At 33.9% G+C, this 23613-nt stretch overlaps 1 protein-coding gene across 2 annotated transcripts; it reads left to right on the top strand.

The window, feature by feature from the left end:
- The first annotated feature begins 66 nt into the window (after positions 1-66).
- On the top strand, positions 67-23376 carry LOC128209083 (tyrosine-protein phosphatase non-receptor type 21-like). Of its 2 annotated transcripts, none has more exons than XM_052912928.1 (20): positions 67-200; positions 1805-2007; positions 2259-2452; positions 2789-2886; positions 3327-3397; positions 4108-4266; positions 5182-5270; positions 6866-6947; positions 7233-7315; positions 7601-7639; positions 8677-8719; positions 9606-9663; positions 10303-10499; positions 11018-12646; positions 15047-15265; positions 16024-16152; positions 16845-16919; positions 17366-17525; positions 18292-18449; positions 18629-23376. In XM_052912928.1, the coding sequence occupies exons 2-20, from the start codon at positions 1834-1836 to the stop codon at positions 18755-18757; spliced, it is 3786 nt and encodes a 1261-aa protein (XP_052768888.1). In that variant the 5' UTR covers positions 67-200; positions 1805-1833; the 3' UTR covers positions 18758-23376. The 2 variants fall into 2 exon arrangements, with proteins under 2 accessions (XP_052768888.1, XP_052768887.1); XM_052912927.1 differs by having other exon boundaries at positions 195-332.
- The last annotated feature ends 237 nt before the right edge of the window (positions 23377-23613 follow it).

Here is a 23613-nt window from a genome sequence, read left to right as displayed (position 1 = left end):
CGACATTTTTCTGGCATTTGAGAAAACCTTAAAATAATATTATTTCCTTTTCGAATATAAATTTGCGTAAATTTGTCATGTAATTTGTTCTATGATAAAATGCATAACTAATACCAAACACGTATATGTTTTACTCATTTTTTACGATAATATAATTGCCGGTTTACGGGATCTGTTAAATTGACAAACAAAAACTAATAGTGAGTCTAAATTTATTGTCTTAATGTGAACTGTGATGCTTTCCTTAATAGTAATTGTACAATTGTTTCGTTGTTTGTAGTCTTATGTACATTGTTTTACACGAAATCGGTGATTAAGCAGGAATAAATACAGTATGTACGACAAGTTACAATGTAAAAGCATAAAGCATCAGTCAACAGGTGTTACATCTATAGATGAGTCATTACTTTTGTTTACTTTCATGTTTTAATGTATGTTTAATTTATTATGGAGAATACCAAGAAGATTTGCATTATGTACATTGGTATATGTCATCTATATTTCAAATTTAACAAGTTTTATTTCACAAAATAAGTTGTTGGTGTTGATATTTTAGTTTGGCTATCTTGTGTATATATTTCCACAGTTACTTGGTATTTGGACTGCATTTTTTGGCCAGTCGAGCGATTGGTCCCTAGGGTGATCTCTTGGACTGAGAATCATAAAAAAAATGTGTTTTAGTACTCTATGATACACATAATAAATAAGTAATCAACTTTTGGTCGTTTATTTTTATACATTAAATATTTTGAAATTTCATACAATCTTTATCATTCACAAGTTATGAAGGTTAGCAGATTTTGTAATGAGACATATGTATGGAAACAAGCTCAGATCTACAAGATTTTTTCGATAAAACAACTGTATACGTCGCATGCATGTTCAGAAGGAAGTTATCTCCAAGGTGCAATCGCTCAACAAGCACAAACTAGACGCGAGTTCGCAATTTTCTTTAATAAATCTGCCAAGAATACTCTTTATTTACCGACTCACAGATCCTCGCCAGTAATTTTGACTATGCAAACCAGCTGGACCCGGCATGCGCTTAACAACTTTACGCACGTACAGGAACCGGGGATATGTTTAGCTCATGACTGGTACCCGTCCGCGCGTAGAGCCAAAAAGTGCATGCCGGGTTCGGCCCTTGTGTATACTCAAAAGTACTGGCAAAGATCTGTGATTCGGTATAAAAACAGTATTCTTGGCAGAGTTATTAAAGAAAATTGCGAACACGCATCTCGTTTGTGCTTGTTAAGCGATTGCACCTTGGAGATTACTTCCTTCTGGACATGCATGCGACCTATACAGTTGTTTTATCGAAAAAATCTTGTAGATCTGAGCTCGTTTCCATACATATGTCTCAATCTGAAATCTGCTAACCTTCATAACTTGTGAATGATAAAGATTGTATGAAATTTCAAAATATTTAATGTATAAAAATAAATGACCAAAAGTTGATTACTTATTTATTATGTGTATCATAGAGTACTAAAACACATTTTTTTATGATTCTCAGTCCAAGAGATCACCCTAGGGACCAATCGCTCGACTGGCCAAAAAATGCAGTCCAAATACCAAGTAACTGTGTATATTTCGTCAGGTAGTCAGATTTCATCTCAATTCTCTGTTTTACTGAAGACTTGCACTGAAGGTTAATGTTTTTTTAGTATGAACAGTGATAAGTTAAGAGATAGTAATTAAAACTGGCATAGTGATACAAAACAAAGAACTAAAGAAAACAATCTTTTAATTACTTATTTTTATAATACTCACCCAGTAACTTAATGATAAGCCATTTTTACAGTGACAAGGGAACTTGAATGAAGTCACAAGATGCCATTTGGACTAAGGTTCAAGAGGACACGGCGCTATGACATCTCGTCAAAGAATGCCTTCCGTGTGGAAGTTCAAATGCTTGACAACTCCATTCTAGCCTGTACTCTTACCTCTGACAGTACTGGACATGAATGCCTTGATGGGATTGCACAGAAAATAGAACTTCAGGAGGTATGACATATTTATTCTTTAAGATGTAATACAGCATTAGTGTTTAGTAAATTGTAAAACTTAAAAGGTTTGTAAACATCTTCACCCTATAAAAACTAATGATATTGTAGGAAAAGTAACATTAAATGCAAATTAAAGATGTTTTATGCCTCAAATCTACAATATGTTTAACTTACTTGAACTAAGCCAACTTTATCTTCATGGGTATTGCTTGATTTAATTTATTCAAACTGTTATGTTTTCCAATCTAGTTACACTACTTTGGCCTGCGCTATGTGACAAAGAAGCTCCAGTTTCGCTGGGTGGAGTTGGGTAAGGCGTTGAAGAAACAGCTGGAGAAATATGCTCAGTCATCCTCTTCCCATTCCCAGAGATCACCCAGACTCTACTTCGGCGTCATCTTCTACATTGCCAATGCTCATAAGATTGTTGATGATGTGGCAAGGTAAGTTCATGCTGAGTTGAAATTGTTACTTAATAATGTTTTTTTACGATATTCCATAACAATGTAGAGGTTTTGCATTTGAAGTTTAATATCAATTAAGATAATTTAGCAAAAGAACATGAACAGTATGTTTATTGTGGCACTTCTATGATTATGTCTATTCTATTATTTCCTAAAAGACACCTACCTGTGCCCCTGATTTTGTTGATTCATGTAATTTGAAATGAATTCGAAACGTCTAAACGTCTATTCAACCCCTATTCAATTAAATTTGAAATGTTACTAGTATAGTAAAGAAAAAAGATACATTTATATGACCATGTTACTGATTTTCAGATACCAGTATTACCTTCAGCTTAAGAGTGACATTGTCGACGGCCGACTGCCACTAACAGTTGATCAGGTCATAAGACTGGCGGCCTACAGTCTGCAAGGTAATTACTGTTAATGGTGTTTCCAATCTAAAATGCCAACTTAAGGTTTCATTCCACAGTCTAAATACACTTGTTACACACATAAGTTAATTTCCCTCTCCCCCAAAAGACTCACTTCAGACGTTTTCAACATATTTGTTTAAAAATGTCATTTTTATGGTATGCGAGTTTTTTGTATATAATTATGTCATTAGTACTCACTGACACAATTAAGCTATTGAGTATTATACAGTAATGACAGACTAATTTGATATTATGCCTCCCTTTTTCCAAATATTGAGCTGGGATCCTGAAAGACCATTTTTAGTTAGGGTACCAAAAGTTGCCTTTGGGACTCACACTTGCACTATGCTCCATATGGAAATATTAATTTTGTAAGCTTATTTTTATACAAAGTTGAATTGCATGATCTGCATTGAAATACATATGTATATTTTCAGTTGAGTTTGATAACTATGACCCAGGGAAAAATGCTGCCGATTACTTCACAGACAACCCTGTGTTCCCTAAGGTAGGTTGGGTGTTTGGGCTAGCGTGCAAGTAATTTTACCTTGGCCATTCAAGATACTCAAATGAAATTGGTACACGTGTTGCCAGGGAAATATGCACACTCATAACTCTGGCTTCATTATTTGTTGAATTATGCTCAATGTTCGTCTGAAAAAACAACAACAACAGACAAGTGTTTGTGTTCGGTCCTATTTCCATAACTACCAGAAGGCATTACGTTTGTAAGTCATTTTTACTACAGCCAGGAATGGCGAACAATAGTTGAACAGATTTATCTTAACACAACTGTTTCAAGACATGCTAGTAACAGTATTTTTTTTCATACAAATGCATTGCTGCCATGGCAAAAATGTTCCCAGTGATGGGGAGACAATGCAAGCGAAATTGCGCCAAGTGGCAGGGCAAAATTTTTGCTTAGTTACTAGGAGCGTTTTTGCAATTTCCCCCTTGAATGAAAAAATACAGAACATCAGAAATCAGACACTATATTTGTCGCAATATTTAAGAAATACTTGTATTTTTATGTTGCCAGCAATTATACTGGGATTGATTTAAGTGCAGCTAAGGTCTTCATAACTTTTGTGTGCTGAATGCTGGCTCTTATATTCATTTTAACAATGCTGTATAAGTTGTTTTTAAGGAAATATAATATTTTGAAATATTCATTGTCAAATTCTAATAGAGGTTCATTTAAAATCAACTATATTTCAGAATTTGACCCGGGATAGCCAGATAGTTCAGGAGTTGATGAATGAGGTTCTGCAGGTGTACATGAGCTTGCATGGCCTCCCCCCGGTCAAGGCAGAGATCCACTACATGAAGGAGATACAAATGATGGATGGATATGGCATGGAGTATTATGTGGCAAAGGTATGCTTATAAGTCGTATGCATGTTTCATGTACTTTCGAATTAATGATGATCATCTATTCATATGTTTTCATATTTTGCCGACCCTGGGTCAACAGGTATATAGGGCAATTTGAATAATTCATGTCAGTCAGAATTTTGTGCTACCATATGAGACTGCGACTGAGAAATAGACTTGGCACGCTTTTTCCAACCAAAATTTGTGCAGTCTATAGGTCCAGTGCACATTTGTTTAAATATTTGAATTTATAGAATTAATGAATAGAGTTATTAAAAGTATTGCCTTGAACTGTCTAACCTGCTATGGTGTGTAAATAAACTTAGCATTTCAAGGTTTTGAAGCATTGATGTATTGGGGCTTTTTCTCCGCCTAAAATATCGGGTGAATTTTAAATGAAATGCAACATCTATGGTCTGTGAATTCACACATCAGACAAACGCCACCACTTCCACCATCAATGATTTGGCATATTTTTTTGTACATGTATCATGTGGAACTTACTACTGAAGAGGCACGCTCATTACCCTGAAAGCATCCATATATGTATGACATGTTTGAATTAGTTTCATTTGAACTGGCCAATTAAATTGAAACTTTGAATCACGCTTGTAAGACCTGCACGGTGACAAACAAATCTCTCTGAAAGTTGAAACTGACTGCCCGAGCCCGCCGTGGAGATGGTACAAATTGACTGTCTCTTCGGTGCAAGATGGCATTTTGATCATACTTGACTTAACTGATTGACTAGCATATTTTGCTAAGATAATTTGCAAACAGTAGTATGTTGCAGACTTTTATTCAGTCAAATAAATGATTACATAAGATAGTAGAAATAATCTTGCTTAAAAATGATATATTCTTAAACCCTTGAAATAAAAATGTTAATTTGTAATTTCTGATAACCATTCATTTTAGGATGAGCGGGCTAAAGACCTGTATCTGGGAACATCATACACCGGAATATTTGCAAGATACCTTGATGAGCAGCCACCTATATTCTTCAGGTGAGATAAGTGGATAAATAATCATAATCAAACATCTGTTCAAGAAAATATTTTACTCACCTGGCAGGATGAATAATATTAATGGGAAAGTTACTTCTGAGTTCTTAGTCTATTTCTACTCATGATATGAGCTGTTGAGTGGATGTATTTAGGTCTTCGCTCATTGTGTATTCTGCTTGATTTTTGTTCATCTAATTAGTATTCAAACACAGGCATTAATATTCAAATTTTAACTTTAAACTTTTGTCTATTCTTTTAATCTTACGTGTTCGTCTGATTCTTGAAAAATGTAAACTTTAGTGCAAAATGTTCAAGAGCTACGTAAATAAATACATGTACATGTAACAAGTACATGTTTCCATCCTTGAGGGATATTGACATGCCTGGTGAAACCATGACCTGGGAAAACGGCTTGACCAGAAAGTAAAAAAATCACAGAATGCTTTATGCCTTGAAAATTTCTGACCCTAGGGATATTAACAAAATTGCTCTGGGGTTAGGATATAGACAACAAAATTTGTGGTCTGTCTGAATTGGGTGGGTGCCCAGGGCACTGCCCCCTAAGTGCATAAGAGTGACAAGACTGAGGGGATATAGTAATGGTAGGCACGATTCCGTGTGTGTGTGTGTGTGCGTGTGTGCGTCCATCCGTCTGTCCCACATTCATTTCTTTGCATCTCCTCTTACATTTCTCATGCGATTTCTACCAAACTTTCACAGATTGATGATCATGAAGTGAAGCAGCGCATATTGTCGGGCTTTCCCGATTCGACCATTTTTGAAAGAGTTATTGCCCTTTGCTTATTTTACATATAAAATTGGTTTCTTCGCAACTCCTCTTACGTTTTTCATGCGATTTCTACCAAACTTTCACAGATTGATGATCATAAAGTGAAGCAGCTCATATTGTGAGGGCTTTCCAGATTCGACTATTTTTGAAAGAGTTATTGCCCTTTGCTCTTTTTACATTTAAAATTGGTTTCTTCGCAACTGCTCTTACGTTTTTCATGCGGTTTCTACCAAACTTTCACAGATTACTTATCATAAAGTGAAGCAGCGCATAATGTCAGGCTTTCCTGATTTGACCATTTTTGAAAGAGTTATTGCCCTTTGCTTATTTTACATTTTAAATTGGTTTCTTCGCAACTGCTCTTATGTTTTTCATGCGATTTCTACCAAACTTTCACAGATTGATGATCATAAAATGAAGCAGCGCATATTGTTGGGCTTTCCCGCTTTGACCATTTTTGAAAGAGTTATTGCCCTTTGCTTATTTTACATTTAAAATTGGTTTCCTCGCAACTCCTCTTACGTTTATGACTTTATAGTGACACGGTGCATATTGTCAGGCTTTTGCAATTTGACCTTTTTTGAAAGAGTTATTGCCCTTTCTTAATTTTACGCATTTCTTATGTTCCTGAGAAACTACCCTTACCATTGATTGGCTTTCGTTACAAAAAATGTCCCCATGAGGCGGGGGATATAGTTGTCTGTGATTGCTCTTGTTGTGGAACTTAAAGCGCTTATTTACAAACAGTTTCTTAGATATTAAAAGTGATCAATATTTGTTAGAATATTCTTTCATTCTTTTACAGATGGACAGAGGTCACAAAACTTCAGCAAAGCAAGAAAATGTTTGAAATTGACACAGCCAAGAGCTCTATGCATTATCAGATGGTAAGAATTGAAATAGCAGGGACGTTATTTTATTATTTTCAACTATTTAATATGATATTTACATAACCCTTTAATTAAAGCAAAATTAGTCTACTTAATTTATGTTTTTTAATTAGCCTAATATATTTTTTTACCAAAAGATGTGCTCTCAATTGTTTTACTATCCTTTACTTAATTAACTTAACTTAATTACTATATCTTTCATGGCTTACAATTATTATTTTTTCACTATTGGAAACAGCTAAAAAGGAATAATTCAGATAATGCTTTACGTAATAATTTCAGGAGGATTCTGATACTGCTAAATACCTGAAGAGAATGTGCCTCTTGCAGCAGAAGTTTTACAAGTCAACAAAACTAACATTGGGGTAGGTGTAACCTTTGGACTCCAAAGTTTGGAGTATGTGTGACCTTTGCAGTATGACCTTTGGGGTAGCGTGACCTTGGAATTTTTTGAAGCAAGTTATCATGTTGGGCTTTGTGTCGTTGACTGCAGTGGCAGTGTGCAAAATATTTAATATTGGCCATAAAATATATTAAAAATCATTCAAGTTATTCACATTTTATTTTAACATACAACACATGGTACTTGTATCAATATGCATACATGTTTGTTTGTAAACCCATGACTAATATAAGTTTATTTTTTACAGGGCAAGTTTAAGTGACCTTGTGGACTCCGATAACATATCGTAAGTTTATACATCCACGGATTAGAAGCATTGCCACAGAATCAAATTGTCTTATGTGTATTTCCATCTTTTGTTTTACTGTTGTTTCTTTCTGATATATGGTCAGTTCAGAATCAAAACACACACTGATGGAAGGAAGTGAGATACAAAGTTATGATTGACAATAATTATAAATAAGGATGTGTAAAGAAATACATAAAGTTTGAAAAGCAAATGATTTCAAAGTTTTTGACACTCCAAAAGGTGAAAATGTTAACTTGACCAGAATCTTGGTGGTCAAAAATAGCAGTGTCTTTTTTGGTAAATTTTCCAGTTGATATCATTTTAATTGGCAGATTTGTAAAGATAAAATATTTTCCATTATGCTGCAGAGTTTTGTGTGTTTTTGACTCATGATAGAAAGTTTGTGAACACTACTTGTGCATGTATGTGTGGACTACTTTTGATGCACTATATTATCCATGTATGTTTACATTATACAAGTTTAGAATGACATGTACGTTAGCACAAGAAATGTGACTGTCAGAGCAAGCCTACAAGTACATGTTTAATGTAAAATTTCGCAACCAACTTAACCTTTACATGTAGCGACACATACATGATCTAGTGTTTCGCAGTTTTTCTTATTTAGTAACCATAACAACTGCTATAACTTTACATTTTAGATTAGGATAACATACTGGTATGCCAAAAAAAAAAATTCAATTTAAAATGAAAATTATAATTAATCAAAATTGCAGGATACAAGAAGCATTACACCACACCAAATTAATTGATTTTCAGTTTGCCCCCAAAAAATGGAGCCAAATAATATTTTTTCTTATCATTAATATAAAGAAGAAAGATTGTTCAACATAATTGCCCTTTAACCCATTCAAACACAATCTTGAAACATCAATTTGTTACAGCTTTTTCTAAAATTGCTCAACAAAAGCTGTTTGGTTGTGTGTTGAATTCTTTCATTAGATTAAGAAATATAATGATAAAGTTAATACTTGTAAGTTTAATGATATGTACAAAATGTATTTGTTTTACAGTGGCACCCTTACTCATCACAACGAAATGTCAGTAGATCTGTTGGTAAGTAATATGAAGTATAGATGTTTTTATAAAAACTTCTAGCTGGTAGCTAATCTTGTTTATTTTTGAGTAGCTTAATGTGTTGGGAGTCTTGGACTATGGCTTCTTGGTTTGAACCTAACTTTGTTTATAATAGAAGTGGTTTTCACAATGGATGGTAAACTGTCCTTACTATGTCTAACAGATTGCACAAATTGCTATTATGCATTTCGTGGGGATTAAACACATGATCCATAACTCTGCAAGCTGACAGTTACACGTCGGTACAGAACTAGCTCAATAGCGAGACCATATAAGTGCCACAATATACATATCAAATACCAGTTTACATACATATAGTCAGCCTAAGATATATTTATTATTTAATGATTTTGGCTTGTTAAAGTATTGAAAAGGCCTGGGTGTCCTAAGAAAGTGTCATCATTGTCCTCTTTTAAATACTTTAGCCTTGACCATAACTTAAAAACATATTATAATGAAACTTGGTACATATGTCGCCAGTCAAGTTATGCCCCTTGTTTATAATGAAACTTGGTACATATGTCGCCAGTCAATTATGCCCATTGTTTATAATGAAACTTGGTACATATGTCGCCAGTCAAGTTATGCCCCTTGTTTATAATGAAACTTGGTACATATGTCGCCAGTCAAGTTATGCCCCTTGTTTCACTCAACTAATCAACAGAAAATCACTGGTGTTTCCATTTGTGCCACTCTTATTACTCTATATATACAAATGGTGAAGCTGAAGTAATTTGTTAATTAGTTTGACATAAATTCTTGCATGTAAGTCTTATTTCAAAGACTAGCTAACAATTTTTTTTATTATTATTTTTCCGTACATCCACATTTTTGTCCTCCAGTGAGTATGTTGATCCCGTTTCAGGCCCAGAGTCATACATCTCTGCAGTCTTTGAAGTATGAGGAACAAAAGTATGAACAAGGTATGCAAGCTTCCATTCAGTGAATACATGTACATGTATATATGCATGTGAAATCAACACTTTGTTGACAGGGTTTTGTTTAAACATCAGCAAAAAGTAACCTTCTTAAATAATGAAGTGGTGCATGCTTTTTCTAGTTATATTCTAGCTTATTTGAATTTCCAAATGCAGCAGTCAATTATTTCATTGCTAATTTCTCTTTGCTAGTAAAAGGTAATTCCTTAAAATGTGTTGTTTTATTCCATTGGACCGACTGACTCGCTGAAAAATTTTTTTTATGACCTATGCAGTAATCAAAAATAGCCTGCTGGTTACATGACCTATGCAAGAAGCTAAAATAGCCTGCTGATTACTTGTTTAGAATCAAGTCATCACATAATCTTATAAAAAGTCCCTACTAATCAAACACCAGAAAACAGTCTTGTTGTACCCACTGGTATATGAAACCAAAATTATTTAATGACATGCAGTTAAATAAATTCCTCATAAATTTCAAACAAAGAGACTTTTGGCCTGCGTCATAGAACTCATAATTATGACTAAATTACAGCAGGAACTCTTGATGGGGCCTGAAGATGACAGAGACCAGTTTTGCCAAGCTTCATCTTGATTAATCTAATATTTTCTTATATTATTCAGATTCCAGATCGGCGTCCGTGAATACAGATGACTATTATATCCAATCACAACAGAGCCTCAGTGTGTCCAGCCAGGAACTCCTGTCCGGATCTCAAGATGGTCAGGATCAGTATCGACGAGCCTCTTCTGCATCCCTGGCTCAGTATCAACAACTACAACAGCAACAGCAGCAGCAGTACATGGATCAGCAGCATCAGGTGTGTTTTATGTGGATTTTTTTATTTTTTCTTTGTGTTGTATTATTTAGTTGATGATTGTAACCTCGTCTGTTTGTGGACAGAAGAAAGTCGAGTTATTGCCATAACTTTTTGTCATTGTCATTTTAACCGCTTGCGACCTGCAAACTTTTAAAAATGACATGAGACTTGAGACATCTTTTTGCAATGTCCTGAATTATGTGTCCTACTGAAAAAGTTGAGTCTCAATCAAATGAAGTAAAATTGGCACACATTGGCTTTTGCTTAATGAGCTCTTTTTTTCATTGTAAGGGAAGTAATTTTATTTCATTCATATTTTTGTGTTTACAATTAAAACTTGCTGCAATTTAATATTAAAATGTTTATTCTCTTACTATTTTTTCATAGTTGAAGTGTACATAATAAAGTACATTTAATATAGAATGCCATTATGATTCACATGATTTACATGATTTACTTCTGAGCATTGCTGATTTGTTTAAATCAGGTTCTTCATGGTTTTCGTTATATATCTGCAGGCTCAGCAGTATATGGAGACTGAGAGTCAGGTTGTAGACCACTCGACTGACACAGACTACGCAAAGCGCCAAGTCCACCTGCCTGCTTATAGGCAAGCTCCATCATATGCCATGGTTATGGAACAGAAGATGGCTCAAATGGGTCAAGCACAGTCTCAGCATGTCTCCAGCAATCAAGCACTCCAGCATGATATTAACCAGAATATTCAGCATGCGGAAATCTATGTGCATTCCGAGCAAGGGTTAGCTTACAGTCAACCCAATATAAATAGTCATGCATACAGTCAGCCAGATATAAATCTGCAAGCACAACAGGCTGCAAATTTTGCGACAGAAGGTCATTATCAGATGCAGGGGACACCAGTTAGAAATTATCCAGGTCATTCTGTGTCAATGTACCCCAATGTGTATCAGGATCATGGTGATTATAATGTTAATTACGGACTTGAGCGACAAACTAACTTAGTTGTGCAACCCACCTATAGCTCCCCAGAGCTGACTACGCAAGGTTTGCCACAGGATTACACAACAAATATGTTCAGCATGGATCAGAGTTACATGTTCCCATATAAGCCTCCGCCTCCTTATCCTAGGGCAAGTAACTCCACGCCTGACTTAGCGGCTCAAACTGCGTCCAGAAGTATCGGTGATAGTCCGGATCTTATTTCCAGGAAAACATTAGGCGTTTCTGCCATGAGCAGTCATACAAATATTGAGCGAAGTGTTGAGAATCTCGCAGACATCATTCCTGATGGTGTACAAATATCTGAAGGTACCAGTCAGCCTAGGCGTTCAAATATTGGAGTCCATAGTGAAACTGATGATGCATCTAGTGATCACTCAAACTCCACATTTCATGTGAAAGAGACTGATAGCGAAACTGAAGATTCCTTTGTACGCTCCATTCCACAAAGGCAAAGTAGCCAGTCAAAAGTCACTGTCCGCTATGTGCCACCAAATAAAGCTGTCACTCAATGCACATCGAAAGACGTTGCGACGCGAAGGGAAAGCTTCAGGCGAATGATGATAGCAAGGTCTGGTTCTTTTACCCCTGGTGTTCTTAACCAAAACTCACAAAGACTTATGCATACAAATCGATCATTAAGAGCCAAAGAGAAAAACAATATTGAGGAATCTATTTTGGAAATTAGTAGGACATCTAAGAAAAGTCCTGATACGAAGGAAACCAAAGACCCTGTTAGGGAAAATGTTAAAAATGTTTTAAATAAAGTTGCACAAAATGCTGCAAGAAGTGTTGAAAGCAATGGAGTCATTTCTCCAGCTTCAGGTAGAGAGGTTTTACGAAGCAAGAGTGACACAAATAAGGCATTTAACAAAGTGAAAGTTGTTCATGAAAAGTCTGTCTCAGTAGATAGCAGTCAAGAAAGACAACAGTTGTTAGAAAAATTGAAATACAGTGAACCTGAGGTAGCCACTATCAGCGAAAATGAACAGTTATTTGCCTCTCGTGAAAAACTTGTTGATTATGATGATTCAGATTCGGAAACAGAAGTTCCTGAGTCGCCAATTGGTCCACTGAAATTAGCGGCAATGAATGGGTTGACCATGTCACGCCCCATGGTGTTGGCATTGATGAATGATGAGACGCGAGCACCTAAGGATGAAAGGGTAGGGGTGAATTTAAGGATTTAACATGTATGCTTTGGAATAAATTAATTTTTGTGTTGTATTTTTAGCTCGACTATTCAAAGAATCGGTGGGCTATACTACTCGCCCCAGCGTCTGCGTCCGGTTAAAGTTTTAGGGCAAGTTGGGACTTTCACTTATAAGTCCAATACCCTTCATTCAATTGACTTAATACTTCACACAGTTGTTCAGGGCCATTACATTATGAGGTTAGATAACCCTATATTATTCTTTACACAGATTATGGCCCCTGATTGACTATGGAACTTAGGTTAAAGTTTTAGGGCAGGTTGGGATATTTATTAATAACTTCTATACCCTTTGTTCAATTGACTTAATACTTCACACATTTGTTCAGGACCATCACACAATGAGGTTACATAACTCCATATTATCCTTAATACAAGTTATGGCCCCTGATTGACTTAGGTTAAAGTTTTAGGGCAGTTTAAATTTTTAGGGCAAGTTGGGATTTTCACTTAAAACTCCAATACCATTCATTCAATTGACTTAATACTTCACACAGTTGTTAGAGCCATCACGTAATGAGGTTAGATAACTCCATATTATCTTTTATACAAATTATGGCCCCTGATTGACTATGGCACTTAAGTTAAAGTTTTAGGGCAGGTTGGGATATTTATTATACCCCCACAAACAAAGTTTGAGGGGGTATATAGGAGTGAGCTTGTCGGTCAGTCGGTCGGTCTGTCGGTTTTCATGGTTTCCGGACGATAACTCATGAAAGGCTTGACAGATTTGAACAATTTTTGGTACACAGTTGTAACATCAGAAGATATAGGTCAAGTTCGATATTGGGGCTGGTGGGGCCAAGGTCAAGGTCACTGTTACTAAAAATAGATAAACGGTTTCCGGACGATAACTCATGAAAGGCTAGTTTTTCTTGTCAGCAGTGTAACTTCTAAATTACTCAACAGATTTAAATAAAACAATACATGCGTGGTAAAAGAAGATGCAGTGTGCAGTAACGTTGGAGTTATGGCCTGTTTTCAAAGGAATGGTTTGCCATTCCTGTGTCCAGGCGGCATTTGGGGGTATTCGTCACTCCTGTGACAGCTCTAGTTAATAACTTCTATACCCTTCATTCAATTGACTTAATACTTCACACAATTGTTCAGGACCATCACCCAATGAGGTTACATTACTCCATATCCTTAATACATGTTATGGCCCCTGATTGACTTAGGTTAAAGGTTTAGGCAAGTAAAAGTTAAAGGCAAGTTGGGATTTTAATAAAAAAAACTTCTATACTGTTCATTCAATGCACTTAATAAAATTCAAAATTATTAACAACCATCTTACAACAAGAAACATAACTCCATTTTAACCCTAAATACAAATTATGGCCCTTGAATTTTAATTTTTTTTTTTTTAATTTCTTTTGAAAGACATATTTGTATATTCTTAACCACATTTTCATAATGGGAAATCAAGTTATTTGAATGGCTTGTGTCATTGTTCGGGCAGGCTGGAGAGGGCAGCATCAAAATCACCTTATGTATTGAATAATTTTAGTTATACCCCCCAAAACAAAGTTTGGGGGGGTATACTGGAATCGGGTTGTCCGTCTGTCCGTCTGTCTGTCTGTCCGTCCGTTTTTTTTTTGTCCGGGATTCATCTTTGTCGTTATTGAACAAATCTTTTTCAAACTTTCAGATATTAATGGCCATGATGTAAACTTGCGCCTCTGTGAAATTGGTACGGGTCACTTGACCCTGACCAGAGTTATCTCCCCTTGATGTGTTAAAGTAGGCAAAATAAGCCCAAAAACAAATCTTTATCAAACTTTCAGAAATTAATGGCCATGTTGTAAACTTTCGCCTCTGTGAATTTGGTACAGGTCACATGACCCTGACTGGAGTTATCTCCCCTTGTAGGCAAAATTAGCTTTGTCCGGCCTAACTCCAGGGCAAACAACCTAGACATGGAGGGGTGGGGGGTATTCGTTAGCCTATGGCTTACTGTTCTAGTTAGGTTTGACATAAAGAGGCCAAACTTGGTAATATTACATCGTTATTGTATTCATTCTAAGTCAAAGCGGCGTAGTCAAGCGCGCTGTCTTAAGATGGCTCTTGTTTATGTAAATTGTACCTGCGAGAAATATGATTTTATAGAAATAATTATCATTATCTTGTATATCATTTTGTCACTGATTAAATTGAAAGATATAAAATATTATGAATATTTGTCATTCTGTATTCTTGTGTTTGTTGGTTAATATATTGATGTAGACTTAAGATATACTAATGCAACCAATGTTAAAAGAAGGAGCAGTTCTATTATAAAATATCTTTTAAACATTAAACATTGTAGATAAGTGTTGTAAAAACAGTACATATAACTGTTGTTATGTATTTTCAGAGAAAAATCTTAGAAAGAAAGCTATCAGATAATACTCTGTTCAAAGAGTTTGAAGAAACCCCAAAGAGAATCCAGGAATACAGCTGTGATGTTGCCAGACTACCAGAAAATGCATTGAAAAACAGATTCCGAGACGTCTTGCCTTATGACTGCACGAGAGTTAAGCTGAATCTAAGGAGAGACAACTCTTGTGGATACATAAATGCCTCTCACATCAAGGTAGACTATTTCAGCATTTAAATGTAGGACTCATACACCTTAACAGTATTTAATGGGCAATACTAAATTACTTTCAACAAGCATTATGCCTCAATCTTTTATTTTTTATTGTAATGAGATATGTTTTGGAACACAAGAGGTTATAATAATACCTCTTGGCTAAAGAGGTTACACCTGGTCTTTTTTAATTATCAAGGGATATTTTTCGTTTTTACTTTGAAATCTTACAGATACTGTTGATGTATGCCCATTGATAAGATCTCTTTTCAATGTATAAACAAATTTACTTCAATTTCGGAGAGAACTGATGTGAAAAATTGGTTCTTCACTTCCTGTGTATAAGCCAATACTACTTTATTTTTGGAAAGGACACTCAAATCAAGCCCAGGAACTTCTGAAAACAATACATTACATTTAAAGAAATTAGTTATTTAGTAACTAATGTGCATAAGAAAACAGACTCGCTTCTATGTAAGGATATGTGCTTTCAAATTTTAAGTGCATTGACTTTCTACTTCTAACACACCTGATTTAATTGTTGAGAATGATTTAATGGGGGAGAGATTTGCCTCTCAGCCTAGATGTCATAGATCCCAGCCTTACCAGGTGTGTCTTATCTTGGCCTCCAAAAAGGACACCAGTACTGGTTTTAACTCCAAAAACAGAATGAATAATATCAGCTTGCATCAGGCTGACTTATGTTAAGATGAGCTTTGTATTCTTGCAATATCTTTAGTCCATGACTGTGTTGCTTACAGCTGACAGTGGGAAGTAGACTATGGTGGTACATTGCTACCCAGGCACCTATGGACAACACACCGGTTGACTTCTGGCAGATGGTCTGGGAACAGGAGGTGGAAGTGATCGCCATGCTTACAGCGCTTATGGTAAGTGTTGCTGAAATGTTGAACTTCTTTGACCATTGGTTAGATAAGTAAATATTTTATCTTTTCTAGAAGTAATATAGAGGATAAATGTTGAATTTTGGTGCAAGATCAATATTTATTTCACCCAGTGATCACAAAGATTTTTTTTTAGTTTCTTTTTTGCTAAAATTGAAGAAAAATGTCAGTTTACTTGGCCTTAAATGTACAAATTGTGTGAAAACAAAACATCATGATGTCATTTTGGTGACATTATTTTTATAGTGTCAACCAGACATAACAATAGCTCTTTTACTTTTAATAAGAAATACAGGAACTTATATCTGTAAGATTTCGCTGCAGTGAGAATAAGAGTTGTGAAAATATTGAATAATTACAATATTTCATCGGAAAGCATCGAAGAAATGAATATCATGAAGAATTTATATAAGAAGTTATTAAATCATTAAACATGTATTATGTTCATTCGATGAAAAAATTGATGCCAGACTGCCACAAATAAGATTTAATACTTGGTAAATAAATCATAAAACCTCCATAACTTTGACAAAGAAGGCTTGTTTACATGGATGTAAAAAATATTTACATTTGGTCAATAATCCCAAGGTCATATTGAAGGTGGTTATCATCTGATTATTGCAATATATTAATTTACAATCAGAACCACATACTTATGTGATTTTTACTATTTGCAGGAGTTGGGTCGCCCAAAATGTTATCCATACTGGCCCCAGGACCCAGGCCCAGAACACAAACTTGTGTTTGGTGATGTAAGTTAACATGAAATATTGATAGGTTTAAAAGGTCATGGTTTAAAGCCACAGAATTTTTGACCTTTTATTTTTGTTTTAACATTCTTATAAACTTGTCTTTTTAAAAAAAATGCTTTATATATATGATAGCCTTAGTTTAGTTATCACAAATAAAACTTTGAACTTGGCCATTATTAAACTCAAAAACCTTTCAAGATATATATTCATATGAAACTTTGTACAATTGATGCCAGAGATAATATGCACAGGTATAACAAGGTCCTTAACTCCCATAAAGGCCCTATAACAAGTTTGAGTGATGGTCCTTGTTTATTTAAAGTGGTTCTCATCAAGTAGACCCAATTAGATTACTCATCTGTGTTGAAAGAATCTAGCTCATTGTTTGTTTTTTTGCTTTTAAAGGCATTCTTCATAAATATGATGATATATCTTCCTGGTTTCAGTATGAGGTCCAGCTGATGTTTGCCAATGATTCATTGTGCTACATTACGAACCTGATCAGCCTGCGTCATGTGCCCAGCAAGAAAGAACGCCAGGTTTGGCACCTTCAGTACACTGACTGGCCAGACCATGGTTGTCCAGACGATATGTACGGATTCCTAGGTAAATATTACATGTATAATAAGTAAATAGGTGATCTTTGAGTTCATCAATTTTAAAAAAGAATTAGCACAGTAAACCAACTGGCCTAACCATGGCTCTCTGGATGATATGAACTAACTCTTTAAAAGGAAAATATTAAACTGTGATCTTTGATCTCTGGGTGAAATAAATTTTGATCTAATACAGAAATTCAACAGATATCCTGTATATCACATGTGGAAGATTTACTAATATTATTAATCTGATATGGACTGTGACACATGTATTTATATGTTTTAATTTTTGTTGATTCTGCTTTTTGACATAATGCACTATTATTATCATTGCATTACTTTTAAAACAAGAAGATTATAGAAATCTTTTAGTGCATTTAAGTTAAAAAGTACCTTCCTAACTATTGAAAAGGCATTTATTTTTATAGTGTAAAATTTATGTCAAATTTAAGTCAGTACTGTTTAATTCATGAAAGGTTTTGTTCGTTATAAAATATCTTGCCCTTTTATTGGCAGGTGGAAACAATAACATGGAAAAATATACCATTGTAAAAATTGATGCTTTCACAATCAATATTTCCAACATGTACAGCTCTAAATTGGAAATCCACGGAATTAATCTTCATAGTATTGTTAGCCATTTGTACATATTAAATAGGTTTAATAAAATTGTGTCAATCCAGAGATCTGTCATGTCAGAGGAGAGTAAATAGCTGCCCACCATCCACTGAAGCACTTGGGTGTGATTCATGTACATTGTTTTTATTATGCAGGTTTTCTAGATGAGATTGAGTCAGTGCAGAGATTGGCGGAGTCAGAGGAGGGAAGTGGGAAGAAATCTCCAGTCATTGTTCACTGTAGTGCTGGAGTGGGGCGGACAGGCGTCGTCATACTTACCCAGATCATGAAAACTTGTCTTGACTGTAATCAGGTTGGTGATGCCCATTTTCAATTTGTTCTATACTTTTAACAGACTTTATCAAATTTGATGTGGTCAGATATTAAGGTTTTCACATTTTTCAATTAATATTACGTATTTGTGAAAGAAACTCATTGTGATTGCCCTGCTCTCGTTTGTGAATTTATTTCATTCTCATTCTATATCTTCAGGAGATAGATCTACCTAAAGCACTCGCTCTGATTCGTCAGCAAAGAATGCACATGGTGCAGACCCTTGGACAGTATGACTTCATCCACAAGACACTTATACAGTACCTGAAAAACACCAGGCTTATCTAGCAACATGGATCCGACATTGTACAGAGTGTGGATTTTAGATCTTGTATGACATGTTCTAATGCCCTTGTACAATTATTGGTCAACATTTATTTAAAATGGCTTCCTATTCAATAATAAGCTCTATAGACACTTTGACGGGCATGAAGTCTGTTGGGATATGTGGTGTTTTTTTAACTTCTATCTTAAATTTTTAATTGCTAATAAGCATGAAATATTGAAATACCGTAGTAGTTTCTACTGCACATATTTTTGTCTCTATATTAGTAAATTAAGATTAAAGCCACAATCATATTCAAGGAAATTTCTTAATAGGAACTGTTTTTTGTGTTCCTTTGTAAAAGAAGCATTTAATTATAGAAATAAAACTGATTTTATTTAACTGTCACATTGAAACAGGGAAATTTATTTAATTTACAAAACGCAAGTTATTATTTTACATACATGTAACAATAGGCAGTCAATAAAACCCATAAACAGTAATGAAATAAAATTTAAATTTGTAAAGATCTCAACAATACTAGACTATGCAAAAACTAGGTCATTGCATTGGGTTTTGTTTGAAAATGCAGACAATCAACAATAGCATTTACCAGGGTAGGTTAAAGTAAGTAAGAACACCGTACGAAACTCTTGAATGGTTGTTGCCTTGGACTTTCCTGTGCCATCTTTGTTGTGTAGATGTATAACATGCTGCTAGCTAAAGCTTTAATAAAGTACTTCTGTTTGGAAATGAACTTGCTTGACAATTAAAACAATGAATGATCGCCATTTTACACTGATGTGGCAGTTGATTTGTACTGTCTCCTTAGCTAATAATATGACAGGAAAATGTTATTTTTTAGATGTTTATAAACGTCACTATGCTTGTTAAATATGCCAATGAACCTGTGATACTGGCCCAAATTTCTTGAACAATCTTGAATCCCCTATCAAGCTAAGCACACCGTTTTAGTTTTGGTATAATTTGTGTAATATTCTCATTTTGAAGAGTTTTGACACTTTTCAAGAAAATTATCTATATGATTATCACAATTAATCCTTATTTTGTAAAAACTAGTTTAAGGAAATAATTTGGCTTTATGAATGAAGCTGATAACACTTAAGATTTCTCAAGAAATTTGGACAAACGACAACATGTTATCAGTAGTAAGTCTGATTGCTTTCAATTATACATGTAAATCAGTTCATCCTTTATTTTGAATGCAGTTTTTGCATATTTCGAACGCCGTTTTTGCATATTTTGAACGCTGTTTTTGCATATTTTGATAGCCGTTTTTGTATTCATTTGTATATCAATTAATACACTTTTCTTTTTTTAATACAAGATGTTACTGGTGTACATTTTCATTGCATTTGTTGTATAAAATATATTTTACCTACATGGATGGTATTCCATTCTTAACCCTTTTAACAAGCAAGCTTATGGCAGTAGCAGAGAAATCATATTGATGAGATGTTTGTAATTAATGTGTTGTGTAATGTAATAATGTAAGTTTTACAAATTTAAATTTGGTGCTTGTTTCATAGCAAATCAACTTAAAATAGGTGGTTGTGATATATTTGCCTAAATAATTGATTTTATAAACTGCGCTTTGATTTATCTGAATTATGAATTGTTATTTTTTAAGGTATATGGAACTCAATAATGTGATTTATTGATGCTTGGTGACCCCATATTATTTTGGTATTATTTGAAATAGTTGGGATAGATACTCATTTGAGCTGTAATTGTATTTCTAAAGGTGCACTCTTACTCACAGATAAGATTTATCCTAAAAAATAATATTGATTTATATTCCAAAAAGGATGAATAAATGTCAAAAACAATTGTTCTTATGAAGGATACCGAGTTAATTTTGATAGAAATGAGCATTAAACACAGTATTTAAACCTTATGAGACTATAGTAATCCACAGTAAATATTTTAGCATTCACCAATCATTTAATATTTTTGCGCTTTCTGCTATGAAATACACAGTTAATAATTTCCATAAATACATTATTTAATAAGTAGTTAAAGGTTTATCAGTCAAAATTGATGTTTGTTATATATGTTTATGTATTGATTTTAAATAAGAGTGTCACTTTAATCTTTTTGGCAAAATAGATCAATTTCTGTCACAATTTAATTATATATTAACAATTGAGCTTTAATTTGAGTTTCTGAGGCTGTCTTATCAACCTGTCAAAGTTTCATTCACATTTCACATGGAATTTATTTGTTTCATGTCTGACTCTATAAAACATGAATGTGTTCTTTAAGTCAAATGCCTGTAAACTAAGACCCTTAAATCTTTGATTTCAGCAATATCTTGTCAGTGCCATGAAACTAAAATGAGTAGCTTGTCATTACTAACATTTAAATTATTTTCAGTGCAATAATTATGTCGGTCAGTTGTATGAAAAAATGCTGCCTTGCAAGTGTGTTTGTGTTTATGCTTACGTTACATTTTGACATCTCATAAATGGCAATTGAAAAGTCAATAAAAACATGCTTTAAGCTACAATAGACTTTGATTAACATTCTGTGATTGGCAAAGCCACAAGTGCCCCATAATAGAGACATTGTGTTATGTAGGAAAAGACCAATGTATTGTGGTAAAATTGCATGAAAACAAGACATCATTTAGGTTTTATTATAACTGACCACAACTATGGTTAATGTCATGTTAGAAATGGTCATGATATTAAAGATGACAAAATAATACATGTAGACCCAACCTTTTCTGATGGCATGTTGTAGCTCTTAACATTTAGTACAAAATATAGAATAGCAAATACATCGAAGTTCTTAACTTAAAGCTGCACTCTCACAGATATACTGTTTTTACAACTTTTTATATTTTTTGTCTTGGAAAGAGCAAATATTTGCGCGAGTATTTGCAAACAAATGATAAAAGATTGTTGACCAAAGATCAGATTGCAGATTTTCATATTTCCGTTCAAAAAATAATGTTATATGGCTTAAACCGTTACTAACGGTTTAAGAAAAATGCATAAAGCATCAATTTTTCAAATTAAATGTAAAAATCTGCGATCTAATTTTTTGTCAGCAGTCTTATATAGCTGTGCAGGTTTCCATGGATTTTCGCAAAAATTGGCTCGTTCCAGGGCAAAAAATAAAAAAGTTGTCAAACCGTTCAATCTGTGAGAGTGCAGCTTTAAGTTAAGGATTAGAATGTTATTTACCCAAGTCCCAATTTCTTGAAATATCTTAAGCATATCTGGTTTAAGTATTTAATTTCAGTTACTTGCTTGAACTTCAATATATAAACCGAATTATAGTTCATCATGATTGTTTTTTAAAAAATTTCTCAAAGCTCTTTACAAGTAGAAATGAACACAATTTATACCAGTTCAACAATTGTGCGATTAGCTTGATCCAGTTAGAAGGAACTTTTTTTTTGAGAAATTGGTGCATGGTTATTTAGTTTCTAGCTAAAAATGATTATTTGATTATAATGACTGTGATTTAACTGTATTCCTTTAGAAATGAATATTTTATTTTGTAATAAAATCAATATGATTATTATATTTTTATACGGATAATTTTTGAAAATTAAATATTATGCATTTCTGTACCCCTCTTTTTGAAAGTATAAATAATGTTTATGTGATTTTTGGAGGAAATACAGGTTTTGTTGCATTATTTTGTATGATTAAGCAAACAGTTTGCCTACATGAGAGTATGTGACATTGACAAACAGAAATGACTACAATTTTTGTCATAGCAATACTTGTGTTGTTAACTGGCATTTCACTAGTCTGTAGACATTGCCCTTCCTGAATTTGATTTGTGTTTCCCTCCTATAATTATTTCGTGATTTCGTTTTTATATTGTCAATAATAAACCAAAGTATTCTCTAGTCCATATATTTAGTTATTTTTATTATTAACCTTCATCAATTTATGAAACTACATATTTTTGGAAGTAAAAGGAAGCATACTGTATATCCACCATTATTGTATACTGTATATCCACCAGTAATGTAAATGCATTACATGAACTAAATAACCATTAAATCAGAAATCTTTGTAAATCACTTACATATTAAGAAGCATGCAGCTGCTCAAATGACTAATAAATGAATAAATGTTCAAGTATTTTGTGTTCCTACATGACATTGGGCCAATTGTTCAGGACTTCGTTCAAGATAACAAAAAGAGATTAACAGCATCATTGTTAACTTTAAATTGTAAACTATTTAATGATGAGCTCACATATTTGGATATAAACAATTACAGCTGAAACGTTTTTCTCGAAATTTGTTAATAGCAATACTGCAGATCACAAGTATAAACATTAAACTTCCAGAGCAGTAACAAAGTTAACAACAATGATGTTAACAATGTTGTTAATTTTAATCGTGTCTTAACAATTGGCTCTATTGTTGCATCATAAGCTATGCACTGCTTTTCATGCCATATGCTAATTTGTCCACTGTGTTGATGTCTGACTTCAGCAACTTAACTATTTAAAAAATATATCAACTGGGAAATGCTGGTAATAAATCCTGTGTTATAATGTCAATGATCTGAACATTTTTGTTTCACTGTTAAACTAATAATTGTTTAATTCAAACTTCACTTTGTAATTAAATTAAAGACATGTACTTCAAGTTGCAATGTTGTTTTTTATTCTATCCAGACTATGTCTGATATGTTGTGGTGAAAAATAAAGAGAACCTTCAATTGTGCTTCCCATCAAATCAATTCTGGACACATTTGAAAATGATGGAGGTCTTAAACTGGTTGGCAACAAAACCAATAAGCTTAAGTGTTTATGATGGATATAGAATAGTATATAATAAATCCTATATAAAAGATTTACCATTTTTAAGGCAGTCTAGTCACTG

This window comes from Mya arenaria, chromosome 11 (assembly GCF_026914265.1).
Source record: "Mya arenaria isolate MELC-2E11 chromosome 11, ASM2691426v1".
Taxonomy (NCBI): Eukaryota; Metazoa; Mollusca; class Bivalvia; order Myida; family Myidae; genus Mya; species Mya arenaria.
This window is presented reverse-complemented; position numbering and strand designations above follow the sequence as displayed.